At 37.7% G+C, this 19,947-nt stretch overlaps 1 protein-coding gene across 1 annotated transcript in view; it reads left to right on the top strand.

Annotated features, from left to right (window-relative positions):
• The window catches only part of RELL1 (RELT like 1), a 57,188-nt gene extending 40,366 nt beyond the window's left edge, over positions 1-16,822 (top strand). Inside the window, exons 6-7 of the mRNA XM_031943942.1 lie at positions 693-831; positions 14,849-16,822. Coding sequence (XP_031799802.1) covers positions 693-828 — 136 coding nt within the window. The 3' untranslated portion in view covers positions 829-831; positions 14,849-16,822. The remainder of the gene's footprint in view (positions 1-692; positions 832-14,848) is intronic.
• The last annotated feature ends 3,125 nt before the right edge of the window (positions 16,823-19,947 follow it).

The raw sequence follows: 19,947 nt of genomic DNA, 5'->3' as shown, positions 1-19,947 counted from the left end.
ATGTTCTAATGAGGGAAGACTCATCAAAGGGAAATGGGGGATAGGAATGGAGAAGATACCCTCATAGGTCATGGTAGCATCCAAAAGCAATCCAAAAGCATAGCTAGACAGAGAATGAAATATGACTGGCCTGGGTCTGTCCCCAAAATGGTGGCCCTGATGAAGAAGTCCCTGAAGAAGAGGGCTGACATAGTGGAGAGAAGTTCCTGGTTAACAAGAGCCCTGGCACTGAGGTACATCCCAGGGAGAGAAGGCAGCTGGATTGTGGTGCTAAAGTCTAGAATGAGAAATACGACTGGGAGGGGAAGGAAGATTGGGAATGTCTTAAGTACAGTATTGCTCCAGCAAACACTTTTTATCAGTTTGGTTTTGTACTTAAAGATTCAGTACTTAAATACTGAATTAAGTACTTAAAAATAAATCACCTGCAGACTTGCTGCTTATTAATATGTGAATGCCTACAGTGGAGAATATTCACAAAGAATAATGCGGTCCCTGCAAGATTTAGGCTGGGATGTTTCAGGACTGATGGGTGACAGAGTTTACCCTCTTGTGTTTTTCCCCTTTGGAGAATTTCCAGTGGCTGTCTTAACTTTTAGCTTCTTTTGGACGCACTCTCTTGTGTTTCTGAGGTATTGACACCTTTGTGTTTTAGGAAAACCAAACCAACCAGGTTCCTCTTCCCTCCTCAGGTTTAGAGTTACAAAAGTGGAACACAAAGCAAATGCCAAGGAGCGGAGAAGTCTGATGTCCGTGAGCGGCACAGAAAGCGTCAACGGCGAGGTCCCCGTGACTCCTGTGAAAAGGGAGCGGAGCGGCACGGAATAGGAGGTGGGTTTGGTCACAGCCAGCCGACAGGTGCATGGGGGGCACATGTGGGCACACAGCCAGGAGCATCTTCTTGTATGGCAACATGAGTGCTTAACATGCTTGTGTTTATTTCGTGTAAACTTATTCCTGTGCGTGTTTTCTCTCCTGGTAAATGGGGGAGTCCATGAATGAATTATTAGTATGATATCTACTTGTTGACAGACCACATGAACTGGTGGTCTATTGAGAGTCTTTTGAAAACTCTCTCAAAGTCTATTGAGAAATCTTGTAAAATGTTTTGTCAGAGAAATGTGGAAGTGGGGAGTGACACAGAGGTGGTGATTGGTCGAGATGCCATTTGTCCACAACTTTCCCTCTTGACATCTAGTATATTTTTTTTAAAAGGAAGAGTGAAAGATGCCATTTAATAGAATTTGAAACAATTAAAACTTCATCAATCTGTCAGAGATATAAAGAGAATTGATCATTTCTCAGTCTAGCAATAGATTGATGTTTTTATGTATCTGTGTTCTTATAGGGGTGGAGAAAACTGAACATTGATGATTTAATTCAGTTCATTATTAATTAAGTGTCCATTATGTGAAAGGCCTTTGTGATATAAAGATGAAAATAAAACAGCCCCTGTCTTTAGGGATTGTTCATTCTACTGGAAATGAAAGGTGGACATACAACATGTGCACCAGTAAATGTAGGAAATACTGAGGAAGAAGAGAGAAAATTGGGCTGGCAGCTCCAGGGAAGGCTTGACAAAGGGGACTTGAGATGATCTAGGAGCCTATTATTTCATCTGTGGCCTAGAATGGTGAGGAGACTATGATAACTTAGAGGAACAAGGGGATAAACTAGTCCATTCTACCTTATCAGTGTTTTATGTTTTTGTTTTGTTTTTGCTGAGGTAATTGGGATTAAGTGACTTGCCCAGGGTCACAGAGCCAGCAAGTGTTAAGTGTCTGAGACCAGATTTGATCTCAGGTCCTCCTGATTTCAGGGCTGGTGCTCTATCCACTGCACCACCTAGCTGCCCTTATCTTACCAGTCTTACATCTTAATTCTGCAACCCAGTGAAATATCAGTCTCCTCGATGTTCCATAAATAAGATTCTCCATCTCTCAACTCCAAAATTATCTTTTCTTCCTGCCCCCATGCCTGCCATGTTCTCCCTCCTCTTCTCTACTTAATACCTTCCCTGGCTTCCATCAAATCCCTAATCCTGCATCCTATAGGAAGCTTTTTTTCTTAATTCTAGTATTTCCCTTTCTTAAGTATTGCTCATTTTTTCCTGAATATAGCTGGCGTGTATATGTTTTTGTGGATGTTTGTGTGTGTAAACATACACAGAAATACAACACACATACATTTGGTTTTTTTGTTGTCTCCCTCATTAGATTGTAAGCTCCTTGAAGGAAAGAGCTGTATTTTGCCTCTTTTTGTATCTAAAATATTCCAGATTAACTAGTAATAAGCATTAATTAAGCACTTACTGTATGCAAGGCACTGTGTTAAGTGCTAGGTACACAAAAATGAAAAAAGTTTAGAAAGCCAAACTGAGGATTTTGTATTTGATCTTGAAGGTGATGGAGTGCCATGGAGTTTATTCAGGAGGAGATAACATGGTTGGATCTGTACTTTGGAAAAATCACTGTGTAGTGGAATTGAAGGAGGATTTAAGTGGGGAGAGATTTGTGTCAGGCAGACCCAGCAGAAGGCTATTTGGGGGTTGCTCTAAGAAAATAATATCTATGAAGACAGAGGCAAATTTGACTTTTGCCCAGTCCTGAACAGGACTTTGTGCATAGTTCCTACTGGAACAGGAACGAACCTCAGAGCTCATCTAGTTCAGTTCTCAGACTTTGATTCTCAGTATGTTTATACTGTTTAACATTATTGAGGATCTGTACACAGGGTTTTTGCTTATGTGGGTAATATTTATAGATTAGAAATAAAGATTATTTAATAATTATTAATTTAATAATTAATAAAGATTAGAATTATAGAGTAGAAAAAAGATTAGAAATAAAAACAAATTTTGAATTTGCAAACTCTCTGAAAGGATTTCAGAGACCATTCCCCTCCTCCCTGGTTCTCTGGAGCACCCTGAGAACCACTGATCTAGTCCAGCTCTTTCATTTTATAGATGAGGAAACTGAGACTTGGGGAGATGGAATTAATTATTTGCATAATAAATATCCAAGGAAGTACTGGGACCACCCCAGTCCTTTGAATATGGATCCAAAGCTTTCCATTGTATCATACGATAGACGCTTAAATACTTGTTGTTGAAGTGAGAAGTCAATGCTTAGTCTTTGGTTGCTTTTTGAATACACACATATATACACATATATACCCACATATGTGCGTGTGATATTTTAAATAAGCTACCAAAATCTAGTTTAATATTAATAATAGTTTAATATTAATTTAATATTTAATAATAATGGTTGATGGAACCAGGATTCTGCAAAGGATTTATTTTTGTGTCCCCCTTGGCTGTGGTTCCTTTTTGTAGCCACAACTAAGTTGCCATCTACCTCATTTATTTTGGCAGTGAAATAAGATTTCTTTAATCCTTTGGAAGTGGTTTTTGATTCCTTTATGAACACTAACCTTTTGTTCTTCCACATTGAATTGAATTCCTTTTTTCCATTAAGTAACTTAGCTGTCTTCCAATTAGAAAATATTAGGAACATATATTATTGTTTAGAAATGTCACAGGTTCCTTCAATATTTCCCATTTTATAATATCTTATATTAATAAAATCAAGACTATTTAAATGCATGTTAAATTAATCTTGTTGAAATTTTTTATGAGTTTCTGCAGTATTTTAATAGATGGACAGCCTGTCAGGATCTGCTAGTACAGAATTCAGTATATCCCTGCCTTTTCTTCTTGATTAGTTCTTGTTTGTGTTCTGCTAGCAATTCTCTCTAGTGGATCGCCATGACATTGCAAGCCTTCTTTCTGATCCTTTGAAAGAAAACCCCTGGACTGTCCATCTGTCATCACCCATCTCAGTGAATGATTAGCCTACCTTCTTATTTATTTTTTGTGAACATGGATGTGCCCAATGAGTTCTTTTACATTGTCTTCCTTGCCTCTCTGGCTCTGTTTCCCTCTGTCCTTGTCTGTCTCTATCTCTGTCTGTCTCTGTCTCTGACTGTCTGTTTCTCTCTCTCTGTCTTTATCTCCCTGTCTCTGCCTCTCTCTGTTTTTTGGTCTATGTCTGTCTGTCTCTGCCCTGTCTCTGTTTCTCTCTCCCTGTAAGACTTGAAGATTAGGGAGAACCTTAAGGAAGCACTTTAATCATAGCAAACAAAAGCTTGTTTCCTGCTAACTTGTTCTTGTTACGATAATTGCATGTAAAGCTAGATGAAGGGGAGGTCCTTCAGAGAAGCCCCTGGTAAGGGTAGGGCCTTTCCTGACTTTCTCCTCCTCCATGTCCTTCTCGGTACTGGGATCACCTCCTTAATTTTCATGTCCCTTGTGTGATTTGGGGATGAAATATTTTGTAATTGGAAATGGAAATGGTGAATGCTTGTCCAGGAGCACTCACTCAGTGGGGTGACTAAGACTTGCATTAGTGCAAAGACAATAGATTGTCACATGACAAAATCCAGGGAAAAGCCTGATTTGTGGGATTTTGTTTTTGTTTTTTTGGCCTAGAGTCACATAGCTAGTAGTGTCAAGTTTTTTGAACTCAGCTCCTCCTTTCTCTAGGAGTAATGCTTTATCCACTGTGCCACCTAACTGCCTCTGATTTTTAAAGCAATGAGATTCATGAAAAACAACAACAATACATTTCCACAGTCATTTTTAGTAAAATAAAAAATAAATTCAAAAATAATTACATAAAATGATATAAAATGAGTCTTTTTAAAAAAGTGATAACTATCATCTCAGTTATCATCTTCCTTCCCCCATCCCCACCCCCTCACTTAATTATTTTAGAAGATCTGATTGTCATTTTTGGTTTGAGCAGCTCCCAGATGCCCAGGGAAGCTAAACGACTTAGCTTTATATTAGTTTTTACATGCTGATGTTAATAGCGCCAGCTCTCCTTTATATAAATTTATTTCTATATATTAATGCCATACTTTAGCTAAACTAAAACATCCTTTCAAAACAAAACTCTCATTTTCTTCTCGACCAAAAATGAGACATGAGCCCTGTGCCCAGTGGAGAGGGAGACAGACCCTCTGGGGTAAAGGTGTGGACTCTTGGGAACCAGCTTTGGGCATGGGGATAAAGAAGAAAATGAATGGGATGCCCCAGATCTGAAGTTGACAGTAATTACTCCTGAAGAAATACTTAATTTTCTCACTTGGCAGTTTCTCCCCCCATCCCTTCAAAAGTCCTTTCCTGCTTTGGGGAGATGAGGTTGTACATGAGTTTCTAACATGTGGCAGCTTTCCATTCTCTTCCTCCCCCAATCCAGTCTTTTGATTTAAATTATTATTTTTTCCCAGTTAATCGCATTCCCCCCTCTCCCCACCCACCCACACACACAAAAGAAAAGCAAACCCTTGTATCTAATTTGCGTAGGCAAGCAGAACGAATTCCCACATTGGCCACGTCCAAAATTTTTGACTAGAATCGGTCTCCTTATTCTTCTGCTCAGAACTCTATGGTATATAGTTCCCAATGGCCCACTTAGTAAAATTCAAGCTTATTCTGGCTCTCAAAGACCCTACAATCTATCTGGTGGCATACCACCATTTCCATCTACTTGGTGTGTGCTTTGTGCTCCAGGCTGTTGGATACGCTCTTGAGCTCAGTGCTTTGTCTGCTTAGGTTCATGCTCTTCATGTTCAAAACCTTGAATGAACTTTCTGCAATTGAATTCCTACCTGCCCCTTGATGCCCAACTTAATTGGGTCTCAAGTTTCTCTTCTGTAAAATGAGAGACTTCGATTAAATGATTTCTAACTTCTTTTCCAGCCTTAATGTTTTGTGAAAATTCCTTTTGTTCCTCTGAACCATTTTTCCTCATTTATATTCCGATATAAATCTTCACAATTCTTTTAAGAAGTGCCAGTTCATGGAAGATAAGTGAATGGAGTCCCTTGGGTCTAGTGAGTCATTAAGTTATTCTTAGTCATAGGTTCACTCAGGCTATTCAATATGTTTAGAAAAATCTTACGAGTTTAATTTTTCTTTTTTCAGTTGAGTGAGAGGTTGGGAATTGAGAAGAAGGGGATTAGAGACAGAGTAACTAAAAGAGAGAGGGAGAGATGGAGAGAGAGAGAGAGAGAGACGGAGAGAGAGAAACAGAGAGAGGGAGAGACAGAGAGAGAGAGACGGAGAGAGAGAGAGAGAGAGAGAGAGAGAGACGGAGAGAGAGAAACAGAGAGAGGGAGAGACAGAGAGAGAGAGAGAGAGAGAGACACGGAGAGAGAGAAACAGAGAGAGAGGGAGAGACAGAGAGAGAGAGACGGAGAGAGAGAGAGAGAAACAGAGAGGGACAGAGAGAGAGAGAGACGGAGAGAGAGAAACAGAGAGAGGGAGAGACAGAGAGAGAGAGAGGAAGAGATAGAGAGAGAGAGAGGGAGAGACAGAGACAGACAGACAAACAGACAGACACATACACACAGAGGAGAGAAAAGAAAGAAAGTAAAGAGGATCATTGAAGGATTTTTCTAAAATGCATAGAAATTAACATAAGGTAGGCCAGAAAATATCACAGACAAGCAGGACTGATTTGGAAAGTTACATGGTATATATATTTCAAAATAAAAGCAAGCTGTAAATAATACTCACAGTTTTATGTGTGATTCTCTTTTTCTTGTTCTACTATGTTTATGAAAATGTCCAATTTATTTAGTATTTAAGTTCAGGAAATAGAAAATCTTCCAGCTGTTTATAATCACAAACTTAGCTGGAAGGGACCAACTAAGATGTTGCATAATTTAGTCATGTAAATTTTAAACAGATTACTTGAAATTCTCCAAATCTTGAAACTCAACAAGTTTTATTGAGCAATTAGGGTTTTTAATGTGTTTTGTGCTTAATTATCTTTCCGGTTGTTGTCGTTCATTCTCAAAGAGGACCAAAATGACATCACTGTGTTAGAGTCGAGTTCCAATGTGTCTGACTGTGACTGATCAGACCAACATGAGCTCGGAACACTCTGCCACAGGTCGGACACAAATAGTCCCTATGAACATTTGGGGCAGACTCTCTAACTTTGCGCATCTTGTGTTAATCCGCAAGCTAATTCAATTCTGCTTAGCTCATAGGTACCGCACCTTTTCTGATGGGGGCACTCCATGCTGGGCGGTCCTGGGCCAGTGTCTTCCAGTGTCTCTTAACTAACTAAATAGAATTGAAAGTGCTACTTTCTTTTTCCAGTGAGCTTAATTCAACTAATTATAGATATTACCCAGAGCTTAACACACACACACACACACACACACACACACTGGTTAGAATCCTGTACTTGGGATCAGGAAGAGAATTGGGATCAAGTTCCATTTCTAAGCTATGTGACCAAGTCACTGAACCTTAGTTTCCCTTTTTGTAAATTGGGGATAAAAATATTTATCAATCCAGGGTTATTGGGAGGATGAAGGAAGATACTCATGAAGCAATTTGCAAACTTTAAAGCACCTCTATAAAACCTAGTAATTATTGCTTATTTATACATTGTACCTCCCCAAGTGAATGTAAACTTATGAGCAGTTATTGCTTTTCATTTTCTCTTTGTGTCTTTAGTGCATCATATGGTGCTTTGTTTATTGCAGATGTTTAACCATCCTTATGGGATGGAACTCTTAAAAAATACAGGAGGAAACAAGACCATCTTATTTTTGTTTTTATTTTGTTCTAGAGATAGAATTTATTTATTGTTATTATTAAGTTATCAAGAGGCAGAAAATATAATAAAAATAATCACCAGGAATGGAAGAAACTGGGTTCGAGGCCAGTTTCTGGTATTAATTTAGTGCCTGATCTTAGACAAGTCATATAAACTCCAGACTCATTTGCACAGTGAGAAAGTTGGATTGGATCTGACTCCATTCTAGCTCTAAGAGCTGGTCTGTAGCCCTTATTTTTCTCTGAATAATTTACTGCCTTACTATAGCCATGGGGAAGGTTTTAGATCAATACCAGATCTTTCTTTAAAAAGATTTCATCCAAGTTAGCATTTCTAGATCTTGAGAGGTCAGAGTATTTTGTTCCACAGCAGGGTTGTTATTTAAAAAGCACAACTGTCCAAAAAAAAAAAAAAAAAAAACAAAGAAACACACCCAATTCTTGCTTCTACATATCTTCCAAGCCCAGGGGACTCTCTTTGGACCACTCCCTCTCTGTTGACTGATTTTTGACATTGTGAGCACATTTTTGCATTTATCTCTTTTTTTCCTCTGTTAGTTTTTCCTTAGATTAAATGAAAGGGGGTTTCATTCTACTCACTTTCATTTTTTTAGATATAAAAATTAGGCAGTGTTTAGTGGGTATTATAAAAGATTGATTTAAGAATATATTTTCAGTCTTCGTCCCTCTATCATTCGTCCGCCCACTAAGAAGGCTAACAATAATCTATTATATATGTGAAGTCATGTGACACATTTCTATATTAGCCATATTAGGAAAAAAAAAACAAGAAAAAATAAAGTATTAAGAATGTACTTCATTCTCTATTCTGAGTCTTATCAATTCTCTCTGGAGATGGACAACATTTTTCATTATGGATCTCTTGGAATTGTCTTGATCAGAGTGGCTAAGTCTTTCACATTTGATTATTGTTATAGTGTTGCTATTATTGTGTACAATATTCTCCTGCTTCTGCTTATTTCACTTTGTACCAGTCCATATAAGTCTTCCCGAGTTTTTCTGAAACTCTTCACTTTCATCATTTCCTAGATCATCACATATGACAACTTATTTAGCCATTCCTCAACTGACTACCATTCCCATATTTTCTAATTCTTTGCCACTATAAAAAAAAAGTTACTATAAATATATTTTTTTAAACATATAGGTCTTTTCCAATTTTCTTTGATCTCTTTGGGATACAGACCTAGTAGTATTATTGAGTCAAAAGTTATGTGCAGTTTTATAGTCCTTTGGGTATAGTTCCAAATTGTTCTACAGAATGGTTGGACCAGTTCACAACTCTACCCACAGTGCATTTTTATATCTGTTTTTCCACCTCCCCTCCAACATTCGTTATTTTCCTTTTTTTGTCACGTTAGCCAATAGGTATGAAATATCACCAGTTGTTTTAATTTGCAATTTCTTGAACTACTAGTGATTTATAGCATTTTTCTCTATGATTATTGATAGTTTGATTTTTTCTTCCTATTCCTATCATCCTCAAAACCTTATAATAGGGTTGCAAAGTGAGGTTTGAAAAACTTTTAATTCATTTTTTAACCTTTCAGTTGAAAATGGAAAAACCTGTAATTGTCCAAGGCCTTATTTTTCTTTTGTACTTGAAATTTAATCTTGATGTTTGTTAGTTATTGCTCACAGAAAAGTGATATAGATTCAGTAATTAAATCAGACAAATCTAACTTTAATACTTGTGCTGAAGAAAAGTGAAAAGAATTAATCTTTTCAAAAAAATGTGTTCATTCCACCCTCAAAATATATACAGCTGGGAATCTGTGTCTTCTGATGGTATTTTATTTAATAGCTTGTGTACCACTGCAAACTCTCTAAGCTAATTATAATTGTGAAGAGGTGTTGCGTTCTGAGTACGAGTCCTGCTTATAACTGAGTAGATACATTTTGGGACAAAGATTTTTAAAAGATCTCTGGGGAACTGTAGTATTTATTTTTTAAACACAGCTAGTAAGTGTCAAGTGTTTGAGACTTCATTTGAACCCAAGTTCTCCTGACTGCAGGACCAGAGCTCCATACACTGCCACCAGTTGCTCCTGTGGCAACCCACTTAAAAAAAATTCTAAGCTTTGTGGCTCTGGCTCTAGTGATATTTTTGAAATTTCTCATATTTCAGAACTTCAGAGTTGAAAGAGACAAAGATCATCATCGTGAACCACATGACACACATGGAGGAATGACCTCCATCTATGACATCTAAACAAGGGGTACTAATTAATCTTCTTTGTGTCATGGATCCATTTGGCTCATCTTTGCTTGGCAGCTTAACGCTCATTCCACTATCCCCAAAATCAGTGTCACCAACAGAGGCAGCTAGAGCAGTGTATAGAGAGCTGGGTTTGAAGATCTGAGTTCGAATCCATCCTTGGATACTTACTAGCTATAGGAACAAGTCACTTCACCCTGTCTCAATTTCTTCATCTATAAAAAGGGGATAATAATAGCACCTACCTCCAGAATTGCTGTGAGAACTAAATAATATAATATTAGTAAAACACTTTGCAAACTTTAAAGTACTCTAAATGCTATTATTATTAGTATTATTATTATGGATTATAAAATGGGTAGCATCTTATATTCATACAGAAAACACCTGGGAATTTTAGTGGAAAGTAAACTTAATAGAAAGTAAATGATGTTATTATCCACTTAAAACTACACTGACTTTTGCTTCACACTGTTCTTAAAAATCCTTGGGCTTTAGTGTTATCACACAGTGAAAATGGCTTCATAAGCTCTTTTGTCCAGTCCATTCATGAATTAGAATTCCTCCATTTGACATAATAACAGAAATGCCCACTGACATTTATATTGTGCATTTACATGCACAGACACACATTTTATCTCTCTGTCTGTCTTGTCTGTCTGTATGTCTATAGATATATTGCTGAGGCAATTGGGATTAAGTGGCTTGTCCAGGGTCACACAGCTAGGAAGCATTAAGTGTCTGAGGCCGGATTTGAACTCAGGTCCTCCTGACTTCAGGGCCAATGCTCTATCCATTGCACCACCTAGCTGCCCCCTGTGCATTTATAATTTGTAAGGTTTGCCAAGTTTTTGTGTACATCATCTCATTTAATCTATCATTTTATTTCCCAACCCCCAAAGAAATGGTCAGCCAGTCTTTACTTGGAGACCCCTAGGGAAGGGAGATGCTGGTCTTTCCTAAGGTTATCCATTATTCTTTTGGACAGCTCTAATTGTTGGGGGATCTCTCCCCGCTCCCCAACCTTATTTAAAGGCTAAATCTATTTCATTCCTTTCCGCTCGCTGTTTCCAGTTCTGTCTGCTCTCTGGGGCCAAGCAGAACAAAGAAAACCTCTGCTGCACACTAGCTCTTCAAATATTTAAAGACCATTATCCTGTCCATAGAGTCTCCTATTGGCCTAGCTAGATATCCTCAGCTCCTTTGATCCTAATAGGACCTGATAATGGAGTCCTTTCACTGTCCCAGTCCCCTCGTCAGGGCTCTCTTTTCTGAGCCCTCTGTAACTGGTACAATGCAGGGAGCCAGGAGTCAGAAGGACTTGAGTTAAAATCCAGATAAGATACTAGCTGTGTGATCCTGGGCAAGTCACAACCCTTCTCGCCTCAGTTTCCTTTTCTGTAAATGAGATGGAGAGGGGAAATGGCCAACCACTGCCAAGAAAACTCCAATGGGATTGCAACGAATCAAGCATGACTGAATAGCAACAACAATTACAAGATCACATCAGCTGTTTTGGTTGTTGTGAGGATAAAATGAGAGGATACTTGTGAAAGCATGTTGCAAGCCTTAAAGCACTATACAAATTAATATTATTATTTTAGCTAGGTAGACAATTTGCAAAGGAAAAACCTTCCTTGGTTACAGCTGTGTGATCTTTTCCCCAACTTTACAGGGTCGAAGTTACAAAGTTAGCCCTTCAGACACTGTTTCCTACCCTTTGATTAGGGTACTTGCCACTAGGGGACCAATGCTGGCTTTTTGCTGACTGCATTGCTTTGTCATCAAAATGGGTAGACTTTTCACAGGAATAGAGAATAGACTGGATGGGATTGAGTCAACTCGGTCTTTTCTACAAAAACAGAATTCTTTATTAAAACGATAACTATTAACTAATTGTGGTGAACAAGATGCTTAGCACCGTGACTGGCACAGAGTAGGTGTTTAATTCATATTTGCCGACTTATGTCCAACTCTTCCTGACCTCATTTGGGATTATCTTGGCAAAGATACTGGAGGGGGGTTGCCATTTCCTTCTCCAACTCATTTTACAGATAAGGAAACTGAGGCAAACAGATTTGTGACTTGGCCACACAGCTACTAAGTGTCAGAGATGGGATTTGAACTAAAAAAAAAACTAACTCCACTCTATGAACTATGGCACCACCTAGCTGCAATTTGTTACTTATTGATATACAATTTGCAGCAACATTTGCCAAAATACAAATAAGACATCCTTCCCCATAATCTATAACATGTAGCAGCATATTTTAGTAAGAATGTGACTGGAGTTAGGATCCAGAGGATCTTGTTTTCAATCCTGTCTCTGACACTTAATGGCTACGTGATCCTGCACCTATCTCAACCTCAGTTTCTTTATTTATAATTTTTTATAATAATGACATTTATCTTCTAGGGTATTTGTGAGGATCTAATGAATATGTGTAAAGTGTTTTATAAACTTCAAAGCTCTCTATATACATTTAATATTATTATCACTACTACTGTGCATTGTCATTCAGCTGTGGAACTGGGCTTGAAAACATCTGGCTAAGAGTGTGGATGGTAGCGTTGGAAGGAATAGTTTAGATTTAATTTGGTTTCATTGTCAATAGTATTTAATTTAATTAATTAATTCATTTATTTATTTGCTTATTTGTTTACTTGTTTATTTAGCTGAGGCAGTTGAAGTTAAGTGACTTGCCCAGGTTCACACAGCTAGGAAGTATTAAGTGTCTGAGACCAGATTTGAACTCAGGTTCCTCTTGACTTCAGGGCTGGTGCTCTATCCATTGTGCCAATAGTATTTAATTTTTCCAAATATACATAAAGATAGTTTTCAACACTGATTTTGGTAAGACTTTGTATTCCAAGTTTTTCTTCTTCTCTCCTCCCCAAGAAAGCAAACAATCTGATGTAGGTTAAATTGCACTCCTTTTAAACATATTTCCATATTTGTCATGTTGTGCAAGAAAATGGATTTAATCTTTAAAGTACTTTTTAGCCCTAAATATTATGTCTCTTTGATTGTCAACCCGAAGAGCCGGTTAATTTCAGTCTATACAGTAGAGTATGTTATAGTATTCGGACATCATATTTAGACATTTTGAAATCCCTCTTATGCGCTTCCTTTTCTATTACCCCATCATATTAAATAATCTCTTAAATTTGTACCCCCAAGATTTTCTTAATTTTCTTTTCTTCTCTCTTTAGCAGTATTTGGCACTCTCCCAGCATCCACCAGGTGTTGCCTACATTTTTCCCCAGTCCTATGCAACTGGGCCCTGGATGAGAACAAGGACTGGTTAGGTTTTTCTCTTTGTAGTCTTGGGTTCTTAGCACAGGGCACATCATTAGTGCTTAGTAATTGCTTTCTCATTCATTTATTCAACTATAACTTTATAAATATGACTTCTAATCAAGTCCAAATGCTATGTTAATACTGTATGATACAAGCTTCTACTAGGTATAGACAATTTAAATAACTCTTTTTAATTGTGGAAGGATCACAAGATTTCAACCTTAGAGATCAAGTCCATTATCCCCTTGTCACATCCACTTCCAGCCAAGAAACCTAGTCCTAGAGTGAAATCACCGTATCAAAACAGATGTTGTTTCTAGAAGGATATAAGCTCCTTATAAGTAGCGGTACTTTTATTGTTTCATTTTTTTAAAAGATTTTTTTAAAAAGCATAATGCCTTACACATACTAGGTACTCAACAAATGCTTCCTGATTTGAGTTGATCCGTTAAAGCGTTTTATTGTGCTTAATCCAGAATTGGGATCACAGATTTTTTTGGTCCCCTTTTTAGGATTAAAACATTGTCAATAAATGTTTAAAAAGCCCACTTCCCTGAGGTGAATGATAATCCTTGTGAACTCCCTCTTCTTACTTCATAGACTTGCCTGTTTTGGTACCCACAGATTTGCTTTTTAGCAGCTTCATTACACTGGATGTGTAATAAAAAGTAAACATCTAGATTGGTGCCCGACTTAAGCATTTTCCATGTAAGGAAGCTTCCGTTTAATTTTTCCAACTTGGGCATTGGTTGGGAGTGGGCCGATGAACAGTAAATTATCCTCAAGAGACAGCAGTATATACACTGGCATGGCAACAAACCCGACTACACGTAATGTGGAAAAATAATAGGAAAGCGGGAGATTGCTTTTCTCTAGTCCTGTATGTATCTGAAAACAATAGTCAGCAAGTATTCATTAAGCACTTATTCCACTATAGTTTATAAATATAACTTCCAACTGAGTCCAATTGCTATGTTCATTTTTCCTATTATATAAGTTTCTATTGGGCACATGTAAATTAAATGGTGATTAAATGTGCCAGCTCTATGCTAAACATAGGGGATACAAAGAGAGCCCGGAATGGGGTCCCTGCCCTCAAGGAGATTACTTTTTTCTTTTCCTTTTTTTTTTTTTAAAGCTTTTTATTTTCAAAACATATGCATGGATAATTTTTTAACATTGACCCTTGCATAGGCTTGTGTTCCAAATTTTCCCCTCCTTCCCCCACCCCCTCCCCAGATGGCAAGTAATCCAGTTTATGTTATACATATTAAAATATATGTTAAATCCACTACATGTAAACATTTATACAAAAGATTACTTTTTAATGGAGGAAACAATAAGCCAACAACTATATGTTGAGCTACGTGAGGCTCGCTAAAACTCACTAGACCGCCAAAGCGATCCACGATAGAAAAAAAGGTTAAGAACTTCTGTTTTAGGTGAACCCACCTTGATGAGGTCCATGTGGGATGTAAGCAGGGAACTTAATATGGAAGCGAGGAAACATTGCTCTCTGTCAGATAGAGGGGTGTGATTGTGGGGATCGTCGGTGGTGGTCGTGGGGAGTGTTTAAATGTGGAAAGATGGTTGATATGTCACACTACTTTGGTCACTGGCCAGGCAACGACATTGTGTTTGAAGCCATATTCTTTTTCTCTTTCAGGAGGAGTTTTATTCAAAGGAATTTCAAAGAGACTGAAAACTTAAGTGATGTGCAAAGCCATTTGCCCAAGGAAATATTTTCTTAAACCTTTTGTACCATTTCTGCCCTGGCTGTGTGTCTCAGACTAAAACAGAACACCGTTTGCTGTACTAAATGCCAGGTTCTGTGTGTCAGCTCTGTAACCGGTTTTGTCCCTTACGCCTTATGGAAAGTGGGTTAAATTTTGGAGAAAGGCAAGATTTGGTTGTATTTTAACTTAATTGCCTCTTCCTTCGCTCTTGTGTACATAACTCGAGTTTTCTCATTTCGGTAACATGTATATGTACAGTGGGGATATTAATGTACAGTTGGAAATTGTGCTTTTTTGTCTCTCTGTTTTTTCATCTTTTATTTTCTGTCTGGGGGGAGGAACAGTGCACGCTACCAGTTTCACGACACAGAAGTGATAGGCGGTGATGTCGGCCTCCTCCTTCCACCTTCATCGTAATCATGTCTCATCCCTAGATTACCAGTGACTTCCTTTTAGGAGTGACATCAATTTGACAACAATCCTGTTTTAATGATTACAAAATGGCTTCGAGCCCATTGAACAAAATGTTGTTGTTTTGATGGTCCAAAGCCCAAACAAACCTCCAGTGTAAGGTGGACTGGAACTCTTCTTGAGCTCTCTTCATGGTGTAGATAATGGCCATTAGGTGTTAATGAGCATTCATGGGATGCTGATTTTAAAGCCTTGCAGATGTGTTTCATGACAGGCAAGGGCAAAACAGTGTGAGAGGAACAGTGATGGAACACATCAGACAAAACCTTTCATTACTTTGAATTTTGTTATTTAAGCTCAGTGTTTTCAGATCTCTATCACCCTCCTTAAAATAATTTTAAAAGAAAACAAACCTATCATCGTCCTGAAAGAACACTTCTGTGTCAATGGACTTTTAAGTATTACTGTAAATATCATTTTTTCCCTAGACTTAGCCATGAAGATGACTGGTAGCTTTAATTTTGCCTCCATTTTTTTTCTTCTTATTCAAGGCAGTATGGTGCAATGGATAAAGAGCCGGCTTTGGCCTTAGGAAGGCCTTGTTCAAGTTTTACCCTCTTGTACATATTAGCTATTTGATCAAAAGAAAGGCATTTTATCACTTAGTGCTCCCACTCACTCTTTTTATGACTATAAATTGCAGAAGACAGACAGATCTGCATTGAAATAGGGAGTTTCCTCATTGGGAGTTCCCTATTTCAGTGAAATCTCAAGTTCCATCCAAAATTTGTCAATTTTCTAATAAATCTGAAAGTTAAGTCTGTATGTGGGTGTGTTGAGTACATATTCTAAAAGGATTAATAAATCTCTTGAGTTCCAGAAAATTATGATTTTGATAGTGTAAATATTTTTTTAGGTCTAGATTTTAAAGTATTAGTTTTGTTAAGTTAAAAATCATCATTAATTATTAATGGTTTAAAATATTACATTCCAGTATGGAGAAGAATCAAAATGTACGGCATTTCAAAAGCTTTAAGAATTTTATTCAGTTCAGAGTACTTTTTAGCAATACAGTGGAGAAGAAAATAGACTGCTATCTAAAATTATATTCAAATGAAAAGCACATTTTAAAAGTTTTTTTAACATGAGCATTTTTTTGGTTTGATTATCTTACAATTATGCCAAAAGTTTTGCACCCCATACATCAATCATGTAAACATTTGTGTGGGTTTCTTGTATCCAATGATAATTCTGAAGTGTTCCGAAGCAACGGATGTTTACAGGAGCTTTTATTTGGCTTCCTCCTTTGGAGGGGAAGGAATTCCCGACGTAAGCTTATAGAACGACACTAACCATTGTTATCCTGTGTAAAGTTTGTAAAGGCAATTTTTCATCATTTTGTGTGTCAAATCTATTTTTAACTGTATGGTTTGTACCTTAAGACTTTTGTACTACCAAAGCAGAGTTAAAAATAAAAGAATAATTAAAGTCTTTTTGGTTTGCTTTTCTGAATATTTCAGGTTACGGTCCTCAAATGCCCCATCATGGCTGCCTGCAGAACCCCAGGCTCTGAGTGGTCCCGCCATGCTGGAAAGGGCCTCCAAATGGCCTGGGTCTGTGTGTGTGTGTGTGTGTGTGTGTGTGTGTGTGTGTCTGACTAGGAGGCCTCCTAAGTGACCCCCAGGTGGGCTTAGGGTGTCTAACTGCACCCAGGAAATTATAGATCAGACAGTCTGTTTCTTAAGCTGCTCCAGAATAATTTTTACTGCTTTTTCTGACTTGGTTTTAGTTTTAAATTTGTATTTCTTTCACCTTTGGAACATGACTTGAAATCACATGGCGTCCTTAAAAAACAGGGTTAGTAACAGCTTATCCTGAACTAGTTAGTAAAAGCTGACTTCATCCTGGATGGAAGGAGTTGATTTTTTTTCAATTTGAATTTTACTTTTTAAAAAAACTTATTTACTCTTAGACTGAGTACTTGAAGGTGAAGCTTCTGAATTATTGATAGATGAGTAGCTTCAGAGCCCTTCTCATTCAACAAAATAGGAGATGACTTCTGTTCTCCCGCATATACAGGCATAGCACTGCCCCTTACCTAAATAAATTATAAAAATTATATTAATAGTGACCCTGTTAGGTTAACCTGTTAACCTTAACAGACCAGTACTTAACCTGGCATTCAAAGACTCCTAAGGGGTCTTTGGATACATTTTATGGAGTCTATGAATTTTTTTTTTTAATTAAAAGTTATTTCAGTATAATTGGTTTCCATATTTTATGCATTTTGAAACACGACTCTGAGCAAGAGTCCATTCATAGGCTTCACCAAACTGCCAAAGGAAACAGACACAAAAAAGATGAATAGCCTCTGCCCTAGACAGACCGGCAGCTGCTTTCATTGCCCTATTATTAGGGATAATTCTTTCCCTCTCTCTGTCTCTGTCTCTGTTTCTGTATCTTTGTCTCTCCATCTTTTTCTCTCTTCTTTTTCTAATTGTCTCTTTTTCTCTGTGCCTCTGTATGTCTCTCTCTGTGTCGTTCTCTCTTTCTTTTCTAATTCTCTATGTCTTTTTGTCTCTGTGTGTCTCTCTGTTTTTGTCTCTCTGTCTTTCTCTGTGTGCTTCCATTCTCTGTCTTTCTTTCCATCTTTCTCTTCCTTTCTAATTCTCTCTGTCTCTTTCGCTCTGTGTATGTCTCTATTTCTGTCTCTCTGTCTCTGTCTCTTCCTTCTAATTCTCTCTGTCTCTTTGTCTCTCTGTGAGTGTCTTATCTCTGTCTCTCTTTTTGAATTCTCTGTGTGTGTCTTTGTGTATCTGTCTCTGTCTCTCTTCCTTTTCTAATTAATTCTCTGTATGTGACTCTATCTCTGTCTCTCTGTGTGTCTCTGTGTTTTTGTCTTTCTGTGTGTGTCTGTCTCTCTTCCTTTTCTAATTCTCTGTGTGTCTCTGTCTCTGTCTCTGTCTCTGCCTCTGTCTCTGTCTCTCTCTCCTGCTTATTGGAGTTCGTTTCAGCACACCTCTACAATGATCCCCTGATCACAGATCAGAGACCATATGTTCCAAATTTTTTATTTTACAGATGAGGCAACTGAGGCCCGGAGAAGTCAAGTAATTTATTTGCACAAGGCAAGAATCAGACATTATTATTATTTTGCTATATAGAATTAGGAAGAGAGGAACGATTGGGTACTAATGGAAATGTGGGAGAACGGGCACTGATCAGTGACATGAAACCAGCTGTCAAACTTTAGACAAATAAGTCCAACATCCCATTATTTTTATTATCATCATCTAAGACTGATGAGGTCGGCAAAGTCCTCCTTAAAATCAACCTAAACCTCACTCAGAGAACAGTTCTCCCAGCTCATCATGGCTGGCAGTGGAGTGAGGCCAAATTTACCCCTCTGATTAGTGTAGGGAGTCTAGTTTGTCTTGCTTATGTAGTAGGTTCTTCACAGTCACTGAATGACACTCTCTGAAAGCTTAGAGGTGGGCTGAGGGAACTATTGAAATTATGGCATTAACTGCAATTTTCTTGGAGAATAACTCCTTAGAAAAGAGATTCAAATATTCCCTGAAAGGTCCTTAACTTAAAGAATTTTCCTTATTTAAGATCATTTTTTCTTTTCTTTTTTTTTAATGGAAAAGAATATTTTGGTGGAATAAAAAATGATTTAAGGTCGATTTCTTTCTTAGCTCTGCTACCCAATATTGATATTGATTTTTGTATATTGTGAAGAGATTGCTAGACTGTGGATCAGGATGAGGTGGATTCAAATCCTTTTTTGATAATTTATGTGTGACTTTGGCCAACTTGGGACAGCAAGGAAGCACAATGGAGAGAGTGCTGGGCCTGGAGTCAGGAAGACCTGAAGTGTTGCCTCAGTTTCTCCATCTGTTAAATGAGATGGAGAAGGAAATATCCCAGAAATAATGTGTAGAAAGGGATTATTGGTTGAAACACAGAATTTCAAGAATTCCACTCTTGGAGCTCGTGACAAGTAAATTTTAATAATCGTTTTCATTTATATATCATTTCACAGTTTATAAAATACTTTCCTCACAACTCATTGAGGTGGGAAGGATTCTTGACTTCCTTCAGGGTTTAGCTCAAATGCCCCATTCTGCAAGAGACTTGTAGTCCCTTCACCTTTAAGATGGTCTTGTATCTACTTTATATAAATAATTTTTATAATTATGTTTTATAACAATCATCTGAACCTTAAAGCAGTTTTGGATTAATGTCCCCATTGTACAGATGAGGAAATTGAGGTGAACCACTTAAGTGACTTAACCACGATCTTGCTGAGTTGTTTTCAGTCGTGTCTGACTCTCTTGACAAAGTAGTTTGCTTGGGAAAGCCCGTCTTGATCTGTTGTACCATCTATATAACGAGAGACAGAACTGCTCAAAGGCTGGCCTCCCATGCTCTTTACTGTCTTCTGTGACTCAAAAAGCTCAGAAAAAGTAAAACCTAAATACCTTTGCTAGGATTAAAGGGAACTACCTTTCACCAGAGGATGCATGTTCTGTCCGATAGTTCAGAGCTGTGAAGTTAGCTCCAGCAGGTGATGGATTTGTCCATTCATGAGCTTCCTTGTTAGGTTTTAAATCGG

Source organism: Sarcophilus harrisii, chromosome 6, assembly GCF_902635505.1.
Source record: "Sarcophilus harrisii chromosome 6, mSarHar1.11, whole genome shotgun sequence".
In the NCBI taxonomy this organism is placed as follows: domain Eukaryota; kingdom Metazoa; phylum Chordata; class Mammalia; order Dasyuromorphia; family Dasyuridae; genus Sarcophilus; species Sarcophilus harrisii.
This window is presented reverse-complemented; position numbering and strand designations above follow the sequence as displayed.